A 21316-nucleotide genomic window follows, 5' to 3' on the forward strand; every position below is an offset into this window, starting at 1 on the left:
TTGTGGTGAGATCGTTGTTGAACCTGGTAATGTGAAAGTAATCGCCTCAATCGGGAAGCTTCCACCCAGACGCGCCAAGACCGGAGTAACCGCGGGAGCTTCACTTCGTCACCCATAGCTGCCTCCCAAACAGCTTACATCAACACCCCGCCGATCCGATCCCTCCACCAGCAACGCCTTCTCGGGTCGTTCCCACATTGTAGCTGATATCAGAGTTACTCTCCCCGATTATCATACACGACATCCGCCCCGCCTCACGCCGCCACCATGTCTACCCTTGAGGATCTCGACGATCTCGAGCGCCACGAGAAGGAAGAGAAGAAGGACGAAGATAACAAGAAAGATGGGGACGCTGGCAAGGACGGAAAGAAGGCCGACGGCGATGCAGATATGGAGGATGCTGAGCCTGAGGAGGAGCCGCTCGACGAGGAGATTCTGAACTCCAGCACACGAGACATCGTCGCGCGGAGACGGTTATTGGAGAACGACATGCGCATCATGAAGAGCGAGTTCCAGAGGCTCACACACGAGAAAGCGTCCATGAACGAGAAGATCAGGGACAACCTAGACAAGATCGAGAACAACAGGTATGTATACAACATTGTCATGGGCGCACCCGGTGAAGGTGGCAGTGAAGGTGGCGGATATACTAACGCTTTACAGACAGCTGCCATACCTTGTTGGCAACGTTGTTGAGATTCTGGACCTAGACGTCGAAGCGGAGGCTAAGGAAGAGGGTGCAAACATCGACCTCGACGCCACGCGCGTGGGCAAGTCAGCGGTCATCAAGACATCCACGAGACAGACCATCTTCCTGCCCCTCATCGGTCTGGTAGACCACGAAAAGCTCAAGCCGGGTGACCTAATTGGTGTGAATAAGGATTCGTACCTTGTTCTCGACACACTCCCCGCCGAGTACGATAGCCGAGTGAAGGCAATGGAAGTCGACGAGAAGCCCACAGAAAAGTACACAGATGTTGGTGGGTTGGACAAGCAGATCGAGGAGTTGGTGGAGGCCGTTGTCTGGCCCATGAAGGAGGCCGAGCGGTTCAAGAAGATCGGCATCAAGGCGCCAAAGGGTATGTTTCGCCGCTACTATTGGCACCGCGATAGCTTTTTACTAACAACTACAGGTGCACTGATGTACGGTCCTCCTGGTACCGGCAAGACTCTTCTCGCTCGAGCATGCGCCGCGCAGACTGACGCCACCTTCCTCAAGCTCGCAGGCCCGCAACTCGTGCAAATGTTCATAGGAGACGGAGCAAAATTGGTGCGCGACTGCTTTGCCCTAGCCAAGGAGAAGGCACCCTCAATTATCTTCATCGACGAGCTCGACGCCGTAGGCACAAAACGTTTCGACTCTGAGAAGTCTGGTGACCGCGAAGTCCAGCGAACTATGTTGGAGCTTCTCAACCAGCTTGACGGTTTCGCATCCGACGACCGCGTCAAGGTTCTCGCTGCGACCAACCGTGTCGACGTCCTGGATCCCGCTCTGCTCCGTTCTGGTCGTCTGGACAGGAAGATCGAGTTCCCGCTGCCCAACGAAGAAGCCCGCGCTCAGATCATGCGCATTCACTCGCGAAAGATGACCGTCGATGAGGGTGTCAACTGGCAGGAACTGGCGCGCAGTACCGATGAGTTCGGCGGTGCGCAGCTCAAGGCTGTCTGCGTTGAGGCTGGTATGATTGCTCTGCGATCGGGTCAGCACAAGATCAGCCACGAGCATTACGTCGATGCTATTGCTGAGGTACAGGCGAAGAAGAAGGATACTGTCAACTTCTATGCCTAAGTGCGTAGGCGGATGTATGGGTGGGAAACACGCGCATGATGCTGCGCATGTACTACAAGATAGAGTCGCCACGACACCACAAATCTAATGACATTGATTCAATGAGATGACATGCCGCCTTATGGATATTTCCTTTCGCTGGCCAGGAACGCCCGGACGAGTACTGTCTGGATGGAATGTGGTAGTGAAATTGCTCTTGATCTCTGAATATCTGCATGAAGATATAGGTGCCTTGTTGAGCCCATGCAGTTCCAAGAATCGCCTTGAGAGTGCCATGAGTCCGTCACTCATCCAGCTTGCGCATCCCGCCCTAGAGCGAGCATATACATCACGTCCGCGTATCATCGACTTTCGCGAGGCGTTCGGAGATTTGGCGATCTCAAAGAGCATGTAGCTGAGTGCTGGAGCCGTAGCTATCTGAGTCTACATCTTCGTGGCTCGTAGACAAGCCCTCTATCTCCTGGAGCTCACGTACGTGTCCAGGCATCTCTGCCTTCAGATCATCGGTTTTGTTCCAGCCTTTGCCCTTGAACAAGTTGGCAAAGCTAGCCTTTCGAGGCGTCAGTTTTCGCACAGCGCGGCCAATAGGTCCTTTAGGGGTCGATTCCTCGGGCTTACGTAGTGATGGTGGAAGATCGAATTTAGTATCGAGAAGCTTGTGATCCTTCCGGTATCTGTACTCGAATTCCTGCCCACATGTCAGTAATGTGCCTCAGGGAGCGTGAAAGATAAGGGCCGAGAGTACGTGAAGACTGTCTCCTGCTTGAGCAGTAGCACAAAGATCTCTGAGTTGCATAAAGATTAGGATCGTGGCCTTTTTCTCTTCGTCTAGGCTGCATTGTCCTAAGAGTCCTTCATCTTCACTTTTAACCTCGGGATGGAGCATTGCTACCATCGCCTCTGTGCGCCAGCGGTCAAATCGAGACTGGAACCGGCCTGCCCAGTATAACGGTGGCATGTAATCTTTGACCTGTAGATGAGTTGCGTCGTCAGCATTGTCTGGGTAAAACGTGTCAGATGTGTTCCAGTGGCGTTGGGTCTGCAATTCTGCAGCCAGCCGGGGCGGGTGTGATGATGAGATCGATCTCCTCGTGCGTTTGAGATGGAGCTTCGTCGGCATTGGAGGCAACGCTTGAAGGTCGCTCGAAGAGTTTGATGATGCTGTACTCTGGAGACCACCCCCAAGGGCGTCTTCTGTGGATGTAGAGGTTTTCTGACAGACGGGAGACAGGTCGTGCGCTTTAGTGATATGGTGTTCTTTGTGCCTATCTTCCACAGACTCAAATGCATACCCTGACTTCAGAGTCGAGACAGACTTTAGTGATGCAGCCTCTGTAGATCTCTGGGCTGTAGCTATCTCAGATAGCAAAGATTTGCTCGAGGTCTCGGAATTATCTGAAGCCATTGGGATACGGTGGTGCCACTTTGAGGATGATGTTGAGAGGGAATGCTGTGGCAAAGGCTGAGTGAAATTGGAAATTGATGGCTCCTTATATTGATCCGGAATGGCAGGCACAGGAGGCACGTTCGAATGTCTTCCAAAGTAATGATAGGTGGAAGCACGGGGGAGCCTTCTCACCTGATGGTTTGCAGTAGCAAAGATCTTGGAGGATCTCCAAACACCGCCCAGTCCGTTTGACGTCCCGAGTGTTCTTCTTTGTGTGTCATCACTAACATCTACCAGAGGTGGAAGTGTGAGGTTGACTGTAGAAAGAGTCGGCGTCGGCGAGCTCGTCAAGTGGTTGGACTGAGACTGCACTGCAGACATTCCTACTAGAGGAAGAGCGGCATCTAGTTCATACGGTTCCTTTTTCACATTCTTGGAACGTATGACAGTCACTGGCTCCTGTGAGAGGTGCAAGCTTGAGTGTTTGGTGCTGCTAGACGGTGCAAGGCTTGCACGCTTGTGTTGTGCAAGCGGCGTAAGTGGTCCAATCGATCTTCTGCTGGACACAGCAGAAGGCATTGCCAAACTTTCTCGCTTGACTGGTCCATCCTGCATATGGGACCGCCGTTGCGCTACTCGCTTGTTGGTCGGCATGTTTTCTGCGAGCACAGGCTGTTGCCGTGCAGAAGAAGCGAAGTATCTTTTCAGTTCTGTTCTTCTCGGCGCTAGATAGCTTGCTGAATTGAGCGTGTTGGTCGTCTTCACGAGGTTTGAGGTTGTTTGTGAGCGAACCGCTGACTTTAACGGCGAATCTTTGACGGCCTCTGTGAGTGACCGACGGTTTGCTGTGGTCTTAGGCTGGAGTGATGGATTAATAGGCAGGTGTTGCCGTGGACTAGAGACTCGACGCTTCGAACGTGGAAGGCTTGGTGTTGGAATTCTCGTTGGTGAAAGAGAGCTTGAGTCGGTCATGACTGTGTCTTGCATCGTTGCCTTGGGCTCGTCCAGCTCGGTGACGGGCTGCGTGGCACTGTTCGCCTTCGTAGGACGTGGTAAGTAGCTAAATGTCCCCGATCGAGCTAGATGTGTGGAAGTGTCGAGATCTTCACTCGTGTGAACGTCTTGCGGAGGTGCAGGTGGGTCACTGGAGGTCGTTACTGATATAGAGTCGGCCTGAGGTGAAAGTAGAACGTCCTGGCTTGCAACTTCGGTAGTAATGTTGTTGGTGCCGGGCGCATTCATACCCAGTGGTGCGTTGCTCGGTTGCTGGCGCGCGGGCGCATTCTTTCGTTGCGTGAGCGATATGAACGCAAGGCCATTGCTGAGCTTCCTGCGAAACTTGCTCCCCGGGTTGGACTGGGCTTCCTTGTTGAGGACACGATGGAGTGCCTGTTTTTCCCTCCTGCCCACCATATCTGCTCGTTGCTCGCCAACCTCAGCAGCCTCCCAGTGAGCACGCAGTAGCTCAAACTTACGCTGGCGGTCTGGAGAATTTAGCATGGCAGTAATGTAGTGCAAAGAGTATGCGGGGGATGGGCTTCTTACATCGTGCAATTGTCGTTCGGGTGGATGTGGAGTGAAGATTCAGAGACGGAAAGAACAATCCAGCCACTCGAACAGAAGGCACGACGTCACCAGCAAGACACCTTCACCGTGAAACGTCTGAGCTACGCGCAAGTAACATGACAAACAAAGACGCCAACAGTGGGAAGGGAAATTGGAAGTCGAACAACGCCAAGAGCATATTCACACTCGAAGATATCTCACGAACTTTTGATAGACGAATGCTGACTTGAAAGGCTACTGCGAACCAGAGGGTATACGAATGTGAAAGCTACAAACCCGAAACGCCATACGATGCTATGCTCATTGCTCCTCATACAAGAAACTTAAATCGTTCGTCTCATTCCGAGTCGCTGTCAACGATAAAGCCAGCCCTTGTGTTCCGTGCTGCAGGCCTGCGAAGCACAGGCACGTCATCATCGTCGTCGTCGTCATCATTGTTTACCATAGCGACATCTTTATTCCCGGACGACGTCGCTGCTGCCGATGTATGTGGCCCGTCGTCTTTGCTTCCTGCATGTTGTGAAGATAATGGCGTGTCTGCAGCCTCTTTCTCCGTTCCAGCGTCACTCAGAACATCCCCCTCTTCCGCTGACATCGCACGACTACTGTCACTGCCAGCACCGCCCAGATCGTCGCCGTCGTCACTGTCATCAAACGGACCAGCTTTGCGCTTTGGTGGAGACTTTCGTCTTTTGCTCTTCTTCGAAGTGTCCTCGGCCTTCCTCTTCTTGGAAAGTGCCTCCTTGGACACGGCAGGCTCAACAGTACCGATAACAAGTGCACTCTTGAACTGTCTCATGGTCTCCTCCCGCAATGCTAGCTCACGTGCGAAGAACTTAGCGTCTTTATCTGCATCCCACTCTTCGTCTGAGTCATTCACCAATTCCTCACTGATGATCTTCGCTTGCTTTTCAAGCTCTTTCTGCCGTCGCAGTCTGGCTCGGGCTTCGCGCTCCTCATCGTCTAATTCAACGGGTGTACGATCTCGTCTGCGTCGCTGGAGCTTCTTCCTTTCGCCGTCAGGCCTCCTCACAGTAGGCTCGTTGCCCACGTACCCCCCACGGTCTTCTGTAGGGTCATCAATGCCATCTGAGTCGTCGTCAAATTCAGCCCGACGAATCGATCGGCGGGCTGCTGCTGCCGTGCTCTGGAGAAATTGTTCGGGTCCTTTACCGTTCTCGTATATCGGCGGATCGAATTCGAACTTGCGAATGAAATCAATTGCTTCTTGGAGGTCGACTGACGAGAGTGACGATGGGATGACCCACGAAGCATCAGGATCGTCGTGCGCACCTAACCTCATAAAGCCTACGAGGGTCATAAGGAGGCGGAGCTTGTTGTCCTTGAACATGGCAGCCTTGCGTTCTGCAGTGTCGTGTTTAACGACTGAAACGTTAGTAATGAGCAGACAAGTCATGGGATGTACCTACGAATCGAAGGTGGCGAGTGCTCCTCGGAACCAGTGCTTGCGGGGGCCACGTCGCCAGCAGCCACTTCGGCCGCTACCAGATCTTTGCGGGCCTGATCTGCAACTTCCCACGATTTGCGTTCATCAATGGCTGACGTGAGAACGTCTCGAACCCAACGCAAAGCATCCGACTTCTGCTGGTTGACGAGTATGCCTACTGCAACAGCAATCTGCTCAGGCCTCTCCATGCCAGGTTTGACGACCAACTCAGCAGGTGGGCGAGGTGCGCGTGTGAACACTTCGCGATCGTGACCATGTTCGAGGAAGTACAGTGTCTGGGGAATCTTGCTGAACAACATCTCAACTATCAGTTCTGGTCTCTCCTCCACTCTTTTGACTACCTGTCTGAAGAAGTGCCTGATGAAGTCTTCCCATTCCTTGTAGACTGGTGATTCAGGGTCAAGGCCGCGTGTTCCCTTCATCATTTTGTTGAAGAGATGGATAATATCGACTCGGCACAGCAAGACGCCCAGTTCCATTTTGTATGCAACACGGTGGAAAAACCGATGCGAACGCTTTAGTTGCTCAGAGTCTAGATCAGTGAAGTACCGAGTAAATGCGACGAAGGTGTTGACGCTACTCTGATTGACAAACTTGGCAGCAAAACGGTTGAAGTCGAACTTGCGCTCAGTGACTGTCTTTTGAGCCTGTTGCAAGTCGTCATTCTCTGAGACATGGCCCTCTTCTTCGCCCTCGACTCCCTCTGCTTGAGCGTGCTTCTTTTGAATCTTGCGAGCTCGTCGCTTCGATTTGATCTGCATGTCAACATTCTGTTTTGCGTACCGCTCAAGCATGCGCAAGAACACGTGTGAAAGTTCGGTGACAGCATCAAGGTACCCAAACCCCTGATCTTTGTACGATCGCAAGATCATGACAACACGATCGTGGGTAGATTCCTCGTAGAAGATACGGTTCTGAATGTTCTCTGCGATCTCTTGGTCATCTTCCAATCGAGATTCCGACATCTCGTGCACGGTGAGAAGAATTTGGGTAAAGCACTTCATGCCCGCATTGAGATCTTGCCATGCTTTCTCGTCTTGACTCTTCTGCATGAAGCGATTTAGCAGGATGAACGTCTCCTGGTTCATAACTTCAGCGATCAGGCCATAGCTTTCGTCTTCTGCGGCAAGAGCCGCAGAGCTCTTAGACTCAGCAATTCTCTCTTTGATAGTTCGCCGCCTTGCACACTCTGCTCGAAGAAACCATGAAACAAGATAGAAGAATTGGCGCGAGTGCCGCGTCTCTACACGTTCGGTCTCGCGCTCAATGGCCTTCCTCAAGTGCTGGAACAGTGGGTTGAAAGATGAGTCAAGAAATTCTTCAACGAAGGCCTTGATATGAGTACGTGCAGACGTGCTCAGTGCGACTGGCAGGTCGAACTCTTCTCTCTCTAGCTCCAAGTCTGTCTTGCGCCCTGCCTGCCTAGGTTTGTTCCACTTCTTCGTTTGATCCATCTTGTCCAGAGTGGCCTGAGCCTTGCCAAGTACGTCTTGACCGGAGACAGTGGTAACTTTTTCATCTTCTTGTTTCAGCCAGATCATAGTGCCAAACCGATTATGACGTGTTGGTGCGTTGCGTGCGTATCCAGCCAGCATCGCTTTCTCTTTCTGCATCAATTCCTTCAGCTCATTGGCATTTTTGCTGTTAAGTCTCTTATCTTCTAGAAACAGCTTCTCTGGATCGACGCCCTTTAGCAAGAAGAAAAGAATTTCTAACAGCACTACATCCTGCGCAACAAAGTCCTCTCCGATGCTCGATGACATACTGAGAAGGACTTGGAAGATGTCCTGCTCTTGGAAGGTATCAATCGTTGTCGATCGAGACACCTCCGCTTCATCAATATCCATAGGTACGCTGCTCGGGGGAGAAAGCATAGCGATGTTGCGTATGAAGTATAGGGCGATGCGAATTATGCCCTCGTCTCGTGGTGACCTCTCGCGTAGGGATATTGCCATAGAGGGCAAGGCAACCTTGACAGCGGTTTGGAGGGTACGATCTCGATCGAATTGGAGGATGGCACGCTTATATCCAATCTGGGCTAGCTGGACGTAGGGTCCATGGCGATGGTGGTTTACGGTCGCTTCGACGGGGTCGATTTCGAAAGGCCAGGTCAACGGCACGAGGAGTTCCACTGTCACTGTCAATATACAGAAAGCACTGTTATGGGTATAATTACATGTGGCGACTGCCAGCTTGTGCTTCAGCGGTTGTTCGAGTACTCGAGGTGAGACTTTGGCGAGTATCTCCAACAGGTCTCCCTTCACCAGGTTTGCCTCAGCCATACATCGTGCCACATCACGACGATTCAACTGCCCATCGGCGAACTTCAGCCATTTTCGCAGATCTTTTAGACAGACTAACGCGTCATCTCCCAGCGCGTAGGTGCCATCGTCGCCAATACCACCAAGCTGCGCGCGTTAGCGAACATAGAACATGCTAACATGATATTGCGAAGACTAACAGCAGTAATGAGACTGTAGACATGAGCGCGGATCTCTGGGTCTACTGGGTCTCTCGCCCATTCGTCCAACGTCGTTTGGGCCATTGTGGTGATTGTGAACCGACTGCCCACTGTCCCACGATCTCTCGACGCGTCTAGCGCGACGCGTAAAGTGGTCCAGCGGCCAGCCATAGGATGCTGATCCGCCAAGGCAAGGCTGCGGAGCGGAACGCTCTCCGCTGAGGTCATGCCTCGGTTAGCCACGCGCCTTAAGCCGAGAGCCTGCAGCAGTTCACATGCTGTTTGAATCTCACACGTTTTGCTTCCAAGACAAATCTCTTCAGACGACAAGATGATTCCCGCAGCTTCAAGACATGTCGCTCGTTCGGCAAGGCAGCAATGCCGTGCCTTCAGCTCCACACGTTCAGTTGGCGCGGCCGCCGAAGTGAGGAAGCTTGGTGTCATTGGAGCTGGCCAAATGGCGAGTACATTGGAGCATTCTGATGGCCATCAATTGACGATAACAGGGTCTCGGAATAGCCCTCGTGGCAGCGCAGAGAGCTAAAGTGCCCGTCAAGCTGATTGACAGCTCACAAGCCTCGATCGATAAGGGCCTCAAATTTGCCGAGAAGCTGCTCGCAAAGGACGTTGGAAAGGGAAGATTGTCACAGGAAGATGCAGATACCGCTCGCGGAAGACTCACCACCAGCACACAACTTGAGGATCTCTCAGATGTCGACTTCGTCATTGAGGCCGTTCCCGTAGGTCTACTCTGCAAGCACAGTCCGCAGAAGGCACTCACAGTCTACAGGAGATCCCAGACCTGAAGAGCAAGATTTTCTGGCAGCTAGCTCAGATCTGTCCGCCTCACGCTATTCTCGCAACCAACACATCCTCTATTTCGATTACAAAGATCGCTGCCAGCACATCTAAGGATCCCACCGACCTGTCTGCCTCCTCTCGTGTGATCAGCACACACTTTATGAACCCCGTCCCTATTCAGAAAGGCGTTGAGATTATCACCGGCCTTCAGACTTCCCAAGACACCATTGATACCGCGATCGCCTTCTGTGAGAAGATGGGCAAGATTGCTTCGCAGTCAGCCGACTCTCCAGGCTTCCTCGCAAACCGCATCCTTATGCCGTATATCAACGAGGCCATCATCTGTTTGGAGACTGGTGTAGGGAAGAAGGAGGATATTGATAGCATCATGAAGAACGGCACAAACGTCCCAATGGGCCCATTGCAGCTTGCTGACTTCATTGGCATCGACACATGTTTGGCAATCATGCAAGTCCTGTACAACGATACTGGCGATTCAAAGTACAGGCCCGCAGTCTTGTTAAAGAAGATGGTGGACGCAGGGTGGTTGGGCAAGAAGAGTGGAAAGGGTTTCTACGATTACTAGAAGATACTTAGTACCCGTGATGATGAAAGTAGATAGATGGCTCTGCAAAAGAATGCAATCCTAGATTTCGAAGAACACGGATTCGCTATACAGCTCAACGATCTTGTTGAAGATGGATTGTGGAGAAGAGTTAAATGTGGCCGAGTATGGAGACCTCCTTCACCTGGAGAAGATCCTCAGCGAGCTTCAGCTTGAGCGTATGCATATCCTGCCAACATGGGCGGGCATGCGTTGGAGATAATTATTCAGCGCCACCGATGTATGGCCAAACTTGCACGCACACCTTCTTGTCAAAAAAACTGGTCTTGATATATGCTACAATAGATGCTGAAACAGCACTGAACGCCGTGTCCATGAGAAGCTGCTTCTGGTATACACAGATCTTACAGATCAACTCCTTCCATTCCACAACCTCACAAACCCTTCCCACTTCCAACCTGCTACGATGCTGGGCCTTGCGCAGCCTCTTTTATCCCTTCAAATGCCTTCTTGACTTCAGGCAGCTCGGCAATACTCTGTCCTCCACCATTCGAAACCTTCAACACATTCTCCCCATAAGGATGCGCCTGGCCCTCGAACGTCTTCAGCCTGGCCAGCCTCTCCTTCCTCAGTCTGTTCTTTGGCAGCATACCGCTGACCGCCTTCCTCAAAACCTCGCCCCCTCCCCACTTAGCCATCATGCGATCCATGTTGATCTCCTTCAGCGAGCCGGGGCGCGAAGTGTGTGTCCGGTACAGCTTTTGGAAGCGCTTCTTGCCGGTTGTGTGCAGGTTGGCGCAGTCAACAGCAACTACGTAGTCACCGCAGTCGGTTGAGGGGTCGAAGATCGGCTTGTGCTTGCCCATCAGAGTCAATGCGATTGCGGAGGCGACGCGCCCGAGGGCTCGTGAGTCGGCACCGATGTCAATGAGATGCCATGAGCGAGCGTACGCAAGGCGCGTCTTTTGTCTTTGTCAGTATGAATGACATCCAAATATGGACCAGCTAGAGAACCCTCTGCAGGGTATCTGCGAATGCGGAGGTCCTCTGGTGAACGTACCTTGCCTACTACTTGAGACATGTTCGAAGAATGCCTGCGGCCTGAACTCTCTTCCCTCAAAGGTCTCTAAGGCGCGATCGGTCCTCCGATTAAGAATGGACAGGGAACGAGTGAATGCGGGCGTACCGTTCGCTGGGGTAATCGTGATGTTGGGTACTGCGATGCTTGGCATTCTACAATTTCCAGCGCGCATTGAGCACGTGACTTTCAGTTATCAGATCTCGCTGTTCGGGCGGATGGTCCAGGTGCGGGCCGACCATCGCATTTCAAAGCGAACGTGGGGACAGAAACACATCGATCACGCAACTTGAAGCACACTCCGTACACCACATTACAAGCAAACTTATAGATTTTACAATGGCTGTACCGGCATTCGAAACAACATTTGCGGTGCCTATGACCTGCGAGGCTTGCATCAAAGACATTGAAGGGTCTCTCAGCAACTTGAGTGGTACGAGCGCTCGGTCGAGCCCTGTGCATGTCATCCGCCTGACTGAACACAGGTATCAACAAGATCACCGCCAACCTTAAAGAACAGCTTGTTTCTATTGAAGGCACAGCAGCGCCTTCCGCAATTGTTGATGCGCTGCAAGCCAGTGGGCGAGATGCTATTCTTCGTGGATCCGGAAAGTCGAACAGCAAGTTCAACCCACCGCATCAATGCGTGTGCTGCCCACTAATTTCTGTCAGGCGCTGCTGTTTGCATCCTGGAGTCACATGCCCCTCACATCGAGAATAAGGTTCGGGGACTCGTCCGTATGGTCGAAGTAGCACCGTGCATGACTATCATCGATCTGAGTATTCGAGGATTATCACCTGGTACTTATCATGCCACCGTTCGCGAAGCAGGTGATATATCTGAAGGTCCGGAATCAACGGGCGGTATCTGGGAAGCATTGAAGGCTAAGGGCGAAGGCAAGCCAAGCCGAGGTGCCTTCGGCACTGTCGAGGTAGGGAAGGGTGGTATTGGCTCTGTCTTCCTGGATAGGCCAATTCACATCTGGGAGATGATTGGAAGAAGCATTGTTGTTGCAAGACAGCAGGATGGAAAGGCAAGTTGAAGTACATGCATTTCCTCTTTGCTATTATTAACGCATCTTAGTTCGACAAGAATGACCCAGACACATTAGTCGGTGTTATTGCACGCAGCGCTGGCGTATGGGATAGTAAGTGGTGATAGATTTGTTTGAAAATTGCACAGACTAACATATTCTGTAGACGATAAAACAGTATGTTCCTGTTCAGGAAAGACAGTTTGGCAAGAGAGGGAGGAGCAGCGCGATCGTGGTATGTTGTGAACATCGGACTGCTAAGGTTTAATGAAACATGATTCCCGGGTACTCCTCAGAGCCAATTTCGAACTTCGTTCACTTAGAGTTCAATGGTGAACCTCCGTTTCCGGTCCCTGATTAATTCGCGTAACACCAACACATACGAATGTCATCCCATTCGTCGAGTCATTTGAGGTCGTTGACAGCTCAACGCCGCGTTTCCACTCAAACTACCTACCCCCTATGCTCCTCAGTTATGATGCCAGGAAAGTCCGCTAGAGACAAGATTGGAATCCGAACCGAAAACCTGCAATTTTTTAAAACACCTACAGAGGTTGGAACCCAGCTTTCATGCCTTCGGGTTTTCCTGCAGCATCCTCCGGAACATCCAAATCCTGCAATGAGCGAGACAATTTACATGACAGTTTACTTTCACATCTGAATGGACCTTTCAATTACTAGGGCTGCATGGTCCGTAACACTGTAGGTATACTCAGCGTCCACCCATCAAGGGCATTATGGCACTATAAGTACAGAGGGGGATGCTAATCTCACCACCGCAATATGCTGTTGACAACGAGTGTTTTCCAACATTAGAAAGTGATACACGGCTTAGTGGACATCATAAGCTTCCCCTCAACCTCAATGCTGTACTCTATGGCGGCTCCTAAAATACCAATACCGGCAGAATTCGTCCGCATCTTTAAAAACAAGAGACACCATGCTCAGTGAGTCTTAACAGGCGCTGGTTCGGCATATCTGTTGAAGCATCAAAGACAGTAACAACCAGTATGGTTTTCAGAGCACCAATTTTGTGGGAAACAGAAACGAAGCGGTGCAGGATCTCAAATGAAAGTGTTGTTGACGTACACGGAAGTCTGTTTGTCAGGCAAAGGTAAGAAGTACGCTGACGCAGAACAGAAACAACGGAAGCGCCGAACGTAAGTTGTTGAGCTACACGCATCTGCTGAACTGGAAAGCGACTGGGCTGGCCGAGAGCCTGTCCTGTCCGGAAGACCAGGAAATGCCACACACCAATGAGAACTTGGCAAATTGGGCGTACAGTACCAGTAAAACAGGCGCTAGTGGAAACAGTTGTTAGACAGTGAACATGCGACGAAGCCATGGCCGGGGGAGGACAGATCGGCAGGCGAAAACGTGAAGGGCTCACCAACTCATGCTTCCTATACTTCCCCCTCAATTGGGAATGAAGGGGTTTGTAGGCTAAATATTGTCAATTTCGCCTGGAGACCATGGTGTACTATTGCTGTAGCCGCCACCTAACAATAACGCTGAAGGCGTTGACCCGAATGCGGGAGCCCAGTGTGATCGACAGATCCTCCCGCCGATTACCCTCGTACTTTTACCTCGTACACACCACAGTCACAACTTGTATGAGAATCAACCCCCAGAAGCCTTGTTCATACCAACCCCACACGCGTGCCTCACTCACAATCTGCTTGGTACGAGGCGTGACGCTACCACACAACTATCGCCGACTTCATGGATTGAGTAGTAACTGATACACCTTCTGAAATCCTGCAGATGAGACCAATCAACATATTTACAGCGAACATCACAGGGACTCATCTTATTATTCGAGCGATCGAAATGTTTTAGCTTTGTCTGGGTTGCTCCACTGAGTTCCCTTCTACTTCAACAAGATGTCGGTAAAAGATACGCACGGAGACAGAAACCGCCTCTTTCCTAGCGAGATTTTCTTGGTATGGAAGCTGAAGTACGAGGTAGGATCTATGACTGGAGGATATTACTCTATGCTTTGTTGTGGGTTGTGGGAATGGGCACGATGGTAAGGACGGGTATCGATATGGACAGATGCAGGTAGTAGTTAGATGGACTTTATGCAACCAATCAGGCTCTGAGCGTGCAACAGGTACAAGCCAAGCGATGCTGGTGGCGGCAATGAGAGGGCCAAGCAGTTATTGATTAGGTCGAGTGGGAAGCCCCAGCTCAGCTGGAAGTCGACCTGTAGATAAGTGCATCAATCAGCTGCGGCAAACACCAAAGCCGAATCTAGTAGTGGACTCGGAAACAGCATGCAACATACGCCGTTAGACATATCTGCACGACGGCAAATGATGAAAGAGGAAAAGCAAAAGTAGGTCTCAAATGTTCCTGTGCAGCACCGGGGCCACATGGTCGGTCATCGTTCGAGTACTGTGACTGGCAAACTCAGAAGAGTATGTCTGAACCAATGCTTTCACTGCACGGGACTGGACTTTCTGACCCACTTGCGACGTCGGTAGGTAATTGGCTTTCGATAAGCGGTGTGTAGCTGCTGTCGAATAGCCACGCAAGCAAGCTTCAGTTAGTCGAAGTCGCCAAATGTCACGATCCCCACGTGCATCTTGATTGTGACGTCTTGCGCGGAGTGGAAATCACGGAGTCGCCAAGAAGGGCTGCGGCTCTGTCAAATGACACAGTGGTCTTGGGACTGCCGTGTCCCGGCAGGATGACACCTCGAAGTCTAGGCTCAAACCGTTCACGGACTCTGGGGAACCTCAGGAATTCATGCGTTTATGCCTGAAAACCTGAACTTTCTTGTTAAGTGGGTAGCGAGCAGCAGCGTCACGTGGATGTCTCAGTGACAAGGTTGCCATGTAACAGACCTCAAACGCGCTGAAGACCGCGTCCAAGTCCGAGAGATGGCCGCGTCGCTGCGCTGCTGTCGCCTGGCGGAGAGAGGGCCTGAGAATTGGAGGAAGCGCTGCCAGGAGCTGCTAAGTTAATGAGAAAATCAGATGGCGGTGGTGTCATGCCTTGAATGGGTTGGTGTCAAGTCTCCTAGCCGCCGTGGATGTCGGCGTTCACGATGCAGGGATCCAATCAGCGAGGCGTACGACGAGCCGGCCAAGATGGATTCCAGACGCGCTGCGACTCAGAGTTGGTCTCCCCACCTGTGTGAGCCTGCAGCCGCCCGTCCACTTCCCACCGTGTCCCTGCTCGTCCTGCTGAACTACCCTCGAAGCCTCCTCTCTCCTCAGACCGTCCGGAGTGTCCCTTAATACCTGCGCCTGCCTTGCTCGTGCAACCCCCGCGACACCGCCGCCCAGCTCGACCATACCTCGACTATAATATCCGAAGCGCACACTTACTGTGCCTAATATCGACGTCGCGCATTACTGGAAGCCCCGGCGGCTATCCTTGGACTGGAGAGAAGACGACAAACTCGGTCGCATTCGATCGGAACGCTACCCCGCCTCAACCGTGGAGTAGTAAAAGTGGCAACGCGTTGAGGCTTGACGACACCATACTGCCGGGTAAATAGTACACAGAACATATTCGTCATGTCTCTGAAGCAGGTGCGCACCTTCCTGCTGGATCGTTCCGGCGTTCCCTCCGACGCAATTGCTGATGAACGAAAAGGAAATTGAGACCTGGGTGGCAGCCCTCGCCAGCTACGACAACAACGAGTTTGACGAGTCTCTGAAAGTCTTCGATCAGATTTCCGACACATCCAAGATCTTGTTCAACTGTGGTGTGATCCATGCGACGCTCGGGGAGCATGAGAAAGCCGTGAGTACCAGCCGTTGTGTAGAGGGCACGCGCATGCTGACAACTACAGGTCGACTGCTACCAGCGCGCTGTGCGTCTGGACCAGTATCTCGCTGTCGCATACTTCCAACAGGGTGTTTCTAACTTCTTGATGGGCGATTTCGAGGAAGCACTCGCCAACTTCAACGACACCCTCTTGTACCTGCGTGGCAACAACAACATCGATTACGAACAGCTGGGCCTCAAGTTCAAACTCTACTCGTGCGAGGTTCTCTTCAACCGTGGTCTTTGCTACATCTACCTACAGCAAAGAGACGCTGGTCTCCAAGATCTGTCGTTTGCGGCCAAGGAGAAGGTTGTGCCGGATCACGATGTGATTGATGAGGCCATCAGGGAGGAGGCTGAGGTACTATGACTCGGAAAGCTTGTGACTGCGATGAACTAACAAGTCTAGGGTTACACGGTGTTTTCTATTCCAGTTGGCATTGTCTATCGCCCCAATGAAGCTAAAGTCAAGAACCTGAAGACAAAGGACTACCTCGGAAAGGCTCGCCTGGTCGCCGCTTCAGACCGCAACAACGCATTCACTGGATTTGCTGGAGCAGAGATCAAGAAGATGGGCAACACTGCTACAGATGACAGGCCGGAGGAGAAGCTGTCATTCGCTGCGACCAACCTGGTTAAGCCGGAACTTCAGAGCAGAGCACGCCAGCAGTCCGAACCACCTATGAACCGTAACATGTTCCCACCCACACCACCTCCGGAGGGCGATGGTAGGGGCTCAAAGGGCAGTAGTAGCAACGAACCAATGAGCCGAGCACAGTCTGTGCGTGGTGGTGGACCTAAACCGCAACCGTTGAATCTTGGAAGAGCTGCTTTTGAGCAAAGAAACGAAGAACCACGTCGCCAGCCAACACAGCGCTCCGCGTCTGAACGCCCACCACCAAACAGGTCTGAGTCCATGCGCAACAGACCCCGCGAGAAGCCGCGCCGCCGTGGTTCAGAAGAGGATATTATCGATGAATACAATGATGATATCTACGACTCATATCAGTCTCGAACTAGCCGCGGTCAATACGGTCGTGGTTCGAGGCAAGGCGGGTCGAGGCGACCCGCGTATATCGAAGAGGAAGACGAGGATGACTACGATGGAAGTGATTTGGATGACGCCGAGTTCGAGATGATGTCTCGCAACAGCAAATCCCGAAGGCGCTCGCCTGCGCGGTCAACAAAATCTGGCGGTAGCGGCGGTGCGCGCGGAGTTGCCGGCAAGATCCGGGTCAAGGTTCATGGTAACGATACACGCTACGTCTTCGTTACCGCAGACATGACAATGCGCGAATTCTCTCAATCGATTAGAGAGAAGTTTGGCATGAGACAGAATTTCAAGGTCGAGATCAAGGACGACGGTGACATGATCACTATGGCCGACCAAGACGATTTGGATATGGCCATCGACTCCGCGAGGGACGGCGCCAGGAGGACTGGCGAGAGTCCAAAGATGGAGGTAAGTTTTATATTCATGCTGCAATACTTTGAATTACCTACTAACTGATACCAGGTCTGGATTCGAGAAGTATAGACTAGAGATACCCCAGCTTAAAGCAACGCACGACACGACATCCCCGTCCTTATTGGGACGCTGCGCATTTTTGATCTTCAATTACCCCTCTTCTTCTCGGTGACGGCTTGTAGTAGCGATGTATACATAGCATATTGAGTCGCCGACACTTTCAACTCCGCTGTAATGTTAGCGAGCGCAATGCTCGTCTAGTGTTCTTATCACTCTTTCACAGCAGGACTGTTGATTATTTTGAAGCCTATAATTCACGAAGCATATACATATCCCTCCAAACAAACGTACTTCTACTCGCCCTGTGATTAAAATCTACTGCACATTAGTGCATCTATAATTGTATTATGGCGACTGCATCAATAGTGCGTTCACACTGCGTAAGCTTAGAATTGCCGAATACTAATACCGCCGCGAGCGCTTACAGTGAGTCCACAGAAAGCACATTCGCTTCATCCACTATTACGCGTTCAGCTACAGGACCACGCCGCAGACCCGCAGTGCACTGGGCGCCACATCACGTGCTCCACATCTTCGTAGGCGACCTTGGAACCTTTGGAAGCACGCAAGATAATCCGCAATACGACCGGAAAAACCCGGGCAACGCGTCTCTCGCAGACACACTGGTGCGGCCGCCGCCACGTCGCCAACTTCACAACATGACCTGTGCCAAGATAGCCTCACTTGCGATGACATGCGCACCTCAGTACGGTTTCGGGTAGCAAACAACACTCGAATGAGCAGTGCACCACAGCGTGGGAAATTCGGACAACCGCGGCAAGGATCGACGTCGGTGTCTGGTACCTGTTTCAGATGCCGGCGTGATCCTGACGCTCGTGTAGGAGAACGGTAGGAGATGGGTAGGCGATGCCGAGCGCAGGCTAAGCTTCTGTCACGGAGTTGATGGACTTGGACATGTCTTGGGTCTGGGAGTGGTGTCTCGGACTTGGGCTTGGGGCTAGGTAGGCAGTGCCAGCTGGGACATCCGAACGGTCAGCCTCAAGAACGACATGCTCAGACATACAGTCAGGAAAAAGTAAATTGGCTTTGACGATTCTGCTGCTTTTCGTTGGGCTGAACCGCAGTGCACCTGCATGGTTCCTCTACCCTGTAAGTGATCTCGCAGAAAGCATGGTGTCATAGCTGGTAATCAAAGGCTTGAAGGGAAGCTTCTCTTATCTTTGAAGGGGCATAGTTTGGTCAACACAATGGATGCTTCGATTTTAAGCTTACGTGGAACGCATTTGGAATGGTCGAGTGATCTTCAGCCTGAAGATGGTGCCCGAATGTCCCGCTCCAAACTACTTTGTAAATATCATTGCGATAGCTCTATGTCGTAACCATATCTAGAGCTCCAGCGTCCCGATTCTACTTCCTACAGTTCCCGAAACGCCCCAAGGCCCTTCATTGACCCTTCTCTTCACCATAGACAGCACATCCTCACGTCCGCCGTTCTCTTCAAGTTTTCGTCCTAGCGCCTTCAACACATCAAACTTTGCCATTGCAACCTGGTAAGCTGCATCTTCGGCATCCCCTCTACCGCCGACTAGATTCGAGTACGAAGTAGCCGGCTTCAGCAGCGCAGGAAGCACACCTCCACTGATGCTGGGGTCAAGAATGAGGTCAAGACCAGTCTTGGGGAAGTTACTGAGCTGAGCGTACACGGGGTCGCTCGCAGCAACATCCTGAATCGGTTCAGAAGACCAGGATGCGGTGACAAGAGCGCGTAGGAGAGCAAGAGCTGCGAGAGCGTTTTCTTTCATTGCAACAGTCTCGGAGTGACTGATCAAATCGGAAAATGCGTTCGACTTCTTGCTGATGAACAGCGCCGTAAGAAGGCGAGCGAATGCAGATTCATTTTGCTTGCGCTTCACGTCTGAACCTATCGTCTCAACTTGGGGAAATGTAATCTCGTCCTGCATTGTATTAGTCCACAGTGGCAATTAGATCTCGACAGCCTACCTTCAGCGGTCCATGGAAGATGGTCGCTAATGTCTTCAGCGCGTCCTGGTTGGTCCGCGTGATTGGCATGTCGAGAATCACACAGTCGCTCCATGCGAAGCTTGAGCCTCGACGCGGTACAAGGGTTGATCGTGGCATTGAAGCAATGATGTTGAGGTCGCTTGCCTCACACTTCCGGATGTTGCGGTGAACATAATCTCGTATTGTTGGCATCTCCGGGCTCTTCTCAAAGTTCTCGGGATAGTTAGATGCGTAGTCGCTGATGTACTTTGCTGTTCGGTTGCTCAAGAACGCGTGCTCCAATCCGGGATTGTCTGCAGTATGAAATTCGATGAGTTGCTTATGGATGCCTTGCTCTCGAAGAAAGTCTAGCGAGAAACTGGAATCGTAGTGTCTACCCAACGTCAGTGGTAGTCGGAGTAGATAGAGTACTGGACGTACGTAAGATGTGGGGTTGTTCTGACTGTGGTGATTAATTCACTGAAGAAGTTGATGAGTGTCATGTACATGAGCATGTCATCTTCAGTATCAACCATCTTCATTGCGGCATAGTGTAGGAGACCCTGATTGTCACTCAAGCCAACCTCACGCTCCACATCCATGGTATGTGGAGTGATGAGTGCGTCCCAATGCAACGTGCCGACTCGCGGTAGCCACGACAGTAATCGTGCTTGTGCTATTGTCTTATCGCGCTTATGCAATGAAGGTAGAGGTGGAGAAGAAAGATTCTTCAGGGATGTATGATAGTAGTATAGGGAGCGAATGTCTTGGTCGTTGAATAATCGCCGCCACATTGGCCCTGTGCCATGACTGTGTCCGGTGTCTTCGCCACTGATCGAAAGCGGTTCGTTCTCAGAGGCTTCCAGTAGTGACACGAGTAAGTTCTCAGCTTGAGTGGCGACACCTGTATCCTGTGTGCAAAGCCACAACCGAACAATAGAAGCAACAACAGCGGGTCGATTTGCAAGCGCCTGCGTATCAACACTACTCACGGCCGCCTTTTCCAGTAAGGACAAAATAAGGCCATGGAATGGCGTCGCTTGTAGGTCCAGTGCGATCTCAAAATCCACATCTTTGATATCTTCGAAGCGGTAGGGTGATGCCAGCTTGACAATGAAGTGGACAAGAGGCGACGGGTCTTGCTGAAGCTGTGGCAACAAGGCTGCAATCTGAAGGAACAGCGGTTGCGTTGATTTCCATATCTGGCTGCGGTACTCAGGTGTGCTTGTGAACAGTTCACACTGCTCGAGTAGCTCTGTGTCGAGCTGGGTTGCTGGATCACGCTCAACAGCCTGTAGATGTACTGCTAAGTCCCCAAAAACGGCAGGAGCTGTCGTCATGATTGAAACGAACAGGGAGCTGGTTACTGAAGATGCAGAGTGCTTTCAGTGTGTGCTATGTGGTGGGGCGAGGTCGACAACAGTCACCGGCGTACAGAAGGTTCCAGTTTGAGCTCAGGTGATCACGCGCGTCGGCACAAATTGACGCGTTCTCAACCCCTCTCGCGTATGTCTACTTGTCTTGGACTTCGGTGCAAGAGTACACGGTGAGAGTGTTATTGACGTCGACGTCGATGTCAGCTCCAGTGGCGCAAAGCTTGTGATACTTTGCAGTAGGTTCCGGCAGCGTCCGCTACAATCGAACAGCCACTTTGAGGCTATGATCGCCGTAGGAAAATCTGATGGATATGCCGCAACTTCTTGCTTTGCTAAATGCAGTGAGTGGTGGCCAGCATGGAGGAGGGAGGGGAGCATGTTAACTAGGGTGCCCCACTTGAGCCGCCGTTGGCTGTAGCTGCATCAAATAATTTCTGACTCGGCCTTGTACACCATCACGACATCGCACCCACGGGACAGACCCAGACGCCGCGGTACCAGATACGATTCAACTGAGCGTG

At 51.8% G+C, this 21316-nt stretch overlaps 9 protein-coding genes across 9 annotated transcripts; 4 read left to right on the plus strand and 5 right to left on the minus strand.

Annotated features, from left to right (window-relative positions):
- Positions 1 to 267: 267 nt before the first annotated feature.
- Positions 268 to 1789, plus strand: C7974DRAFT_319262 (26S protease regulatory subunit 6A; the record flags this gene model as incomplete). Its single annotated transcript, XM_046138705.1, has 3 exons — positions 268 to 587; positions 664 to 1079; positions 1134 to 1789. The coding sequence occupies 3 exons, from the start codon at positions 268 to 270 to the stop codon at positions 1787 to 1789; spliced, it is 1392 nt and encodes a 463-aa protein (XP_045993327.1).
- Positions 1790 to 1831: 42 nt separating this feature from the next.
- Positions 1832 to 4676, minus strand: C7974DRAFT_442277 (uncharacterized protein; the record flags this gene model as incomplete). Its single annotated transcript, XM_046145401.1, has 4 exons — positions 1832 to 2477; positions 2535 to 2957; positions 3102 to 4442; positions 4554 to 4676. 4 exons carry the CDS (start codon positions 4674 to 4676, stop codon positions 2169 to 2171), a joined length of 2196 nt encoding a protein of 731 aa, XP_045993328.1. The 3' UTR covers positions 1832 to 2168.
- A 259-nt stretch (positions 4677 to 4935) lies between these two features.
- C7974DRAFT_401921 (timeless protein-domain-containing protein) lies at positions 4936 to 8810 on the minus strand. Its single transcript, XM_046142638.1, has 4 exons — positions 8672 to 8810; positions 8387 to 8618; positions 6173 to 8341; positions 4936 to 6128 (listed from the first exon to the last, which is right to left on the minus strand). Exons 1-4 carry the CDS (start codon positions 8753 to 8755, stop codon positions 5080 to 5082), a joined length of 3534 nt encoding a protein of 1177 aa, XP_045993329.1. The 5' UTR covers positions 8756 to 8810; the 3' UTR covers positions 4936 to 5079.
- Positions 8811 to 8947: 137 nt separating this feature from the next.
- Positions 8948 to 10133, plus strand: C7974DRAFT_401923 (3-hydroxyacyl-CoA dehydrogenase). Its single transcript, XM_046142639.1, has 3 exons — positions 8948 to 9131; positions 9178 to 9411; positions 9462 to 10133. The coding sequence occupies exons 1-3, from the start codon at positions 9003 to 9005 to the stop codon at positions 10056 to 10058; spliced, it is 960 nt and encodes a 319-aa protein (XP_045993330.1). The 5' UTR covers positions 8948 to 9002; the 3' UTR covers positions 10059 to 10133.
- Positions 10134 to 10342: 209 nt separating this feature from the next.
- On the minus strand, positions 10343 to 11240 carry C7974DRAFT_401928 (50S ribosomal protein-like protein L13). Its single transcript, XM_046142640.1, has 2 exons — positions 11098 to 11240; positions 10343 to 10999 (listed from the first exon to the last, which is right to left on the minus strand). The coding sequence occupies exons 1-2, from the start codon at positions 11116 to 11118 to the stop codon at positions 10499 to 10501; spliced, it is 522 nt and encodes a 173-aa protein (XP_045993331.1). The 5' UTR covers positions 11119 to 11240; the 3' UTR covers positions 10343 to 10498.
- Positions 11241 to 11454: 214 nt separating this feature from the next.
- C7974DRAFT_436524 (superoxide dismutase copper chaperone-like protein) lies at positions 11455 to 12395 on the plus strand (the record flags this gene model as incomplete). The annotated part of the gene is made up of 5 exons (XM_046145139.1): positions 11455 to 11548; positions 11601 to 11735; positions 11788 to 12149; positions 12200 to 12263; positions 12316 to 12395. 5 exons carry the CDS (start codon positions 11455 to 11457, stop codon positions 12393 to 12395), a joined length of 735 nt encoding a protein of 244 aa, XP_045993332.1.
- A 520-nt stretch (positions 12396 to 12915) lies between these two features.
- C7974DRAFT_46129 (uncharacterized protein) lies at positions 12916 to 13612 on the minus strand. Its single transcript, XM_046146164.1, has 3 exons — positions 13540 to 13612; positions 13239 to 13450; positions 12916 to 13127 (listed from the first exon to the last, which is right to left on the minus strand). The coding sequence occupies exons 1-3, from the start codon at positions 13545 to 13547 to the stop codon at positions 13072 to 13074; spliced, it is 276 nt and encodes a 91-aa protein (XP_045993333.1). The 5' UTR covers positions 13548 to 13612; the 3' UTR covers positions 12916 to 13071.
- A 2131-nt stretch (positions 13613 to 15743) lies between these two features.
- C7974DRAFT_319392 (uncharacterized protein) lies at positions 15744 to 17439 on the plus strand (the record flags this gene model as incomplete). The annotated part of the gene is made up of 3 exons (XM_046138709.1): positions 15744 to 15905; positions 15955 to 16290; positions 16339 to 17439. 3 exons carry the CDS (start codon positions 15744 to 15746, stop codon positions 17437 to 17439), a joined length of 1599 nt encoding a protein of 532 aa, XP_045993334.1.
- Positions 17440 to 18700: 1261 nt separating this feature from the next.
- C7974DRAFT_46310 (uncharacterized protein) lies at positions 18701 to 21185 on the minus strand. The gene is made up of 3 exons (XM_046146221.1): positions 19861 to 21185; positions 19420 to 19813; positions 18701 to 19373 (listed from the first exon to the last, which is right to left on the minus strand). The coding sequence occupies exons 1-3, from the start codon at positions 20757 to 20759 to the stop codon at positions 18804 to 18806; spliced, it is 1863 nt and encodes a 620-aa protein (XP_045993335.1). The 5' UTR covers positions 20760 to 21185; the 3' UTR covers positions 18701 to 18803.
- Positions 21186 to 21316: the final 131 nt, after the last annotated feature.

Source organism: Boeremia exigua (genome assembly GCF_020726555.1).
Source record: "Boeremia exigua strain MPI-SDFR-AT-0100 chromosome Unknown C7974scaffold_11, whole genome shotgun sequence".
NCBI lineage: Eukaryota > Fungi > Ascomycota > Dothideomycetes > Pleosporales > Didymellaceae > Boeremia > Boeremia exigua.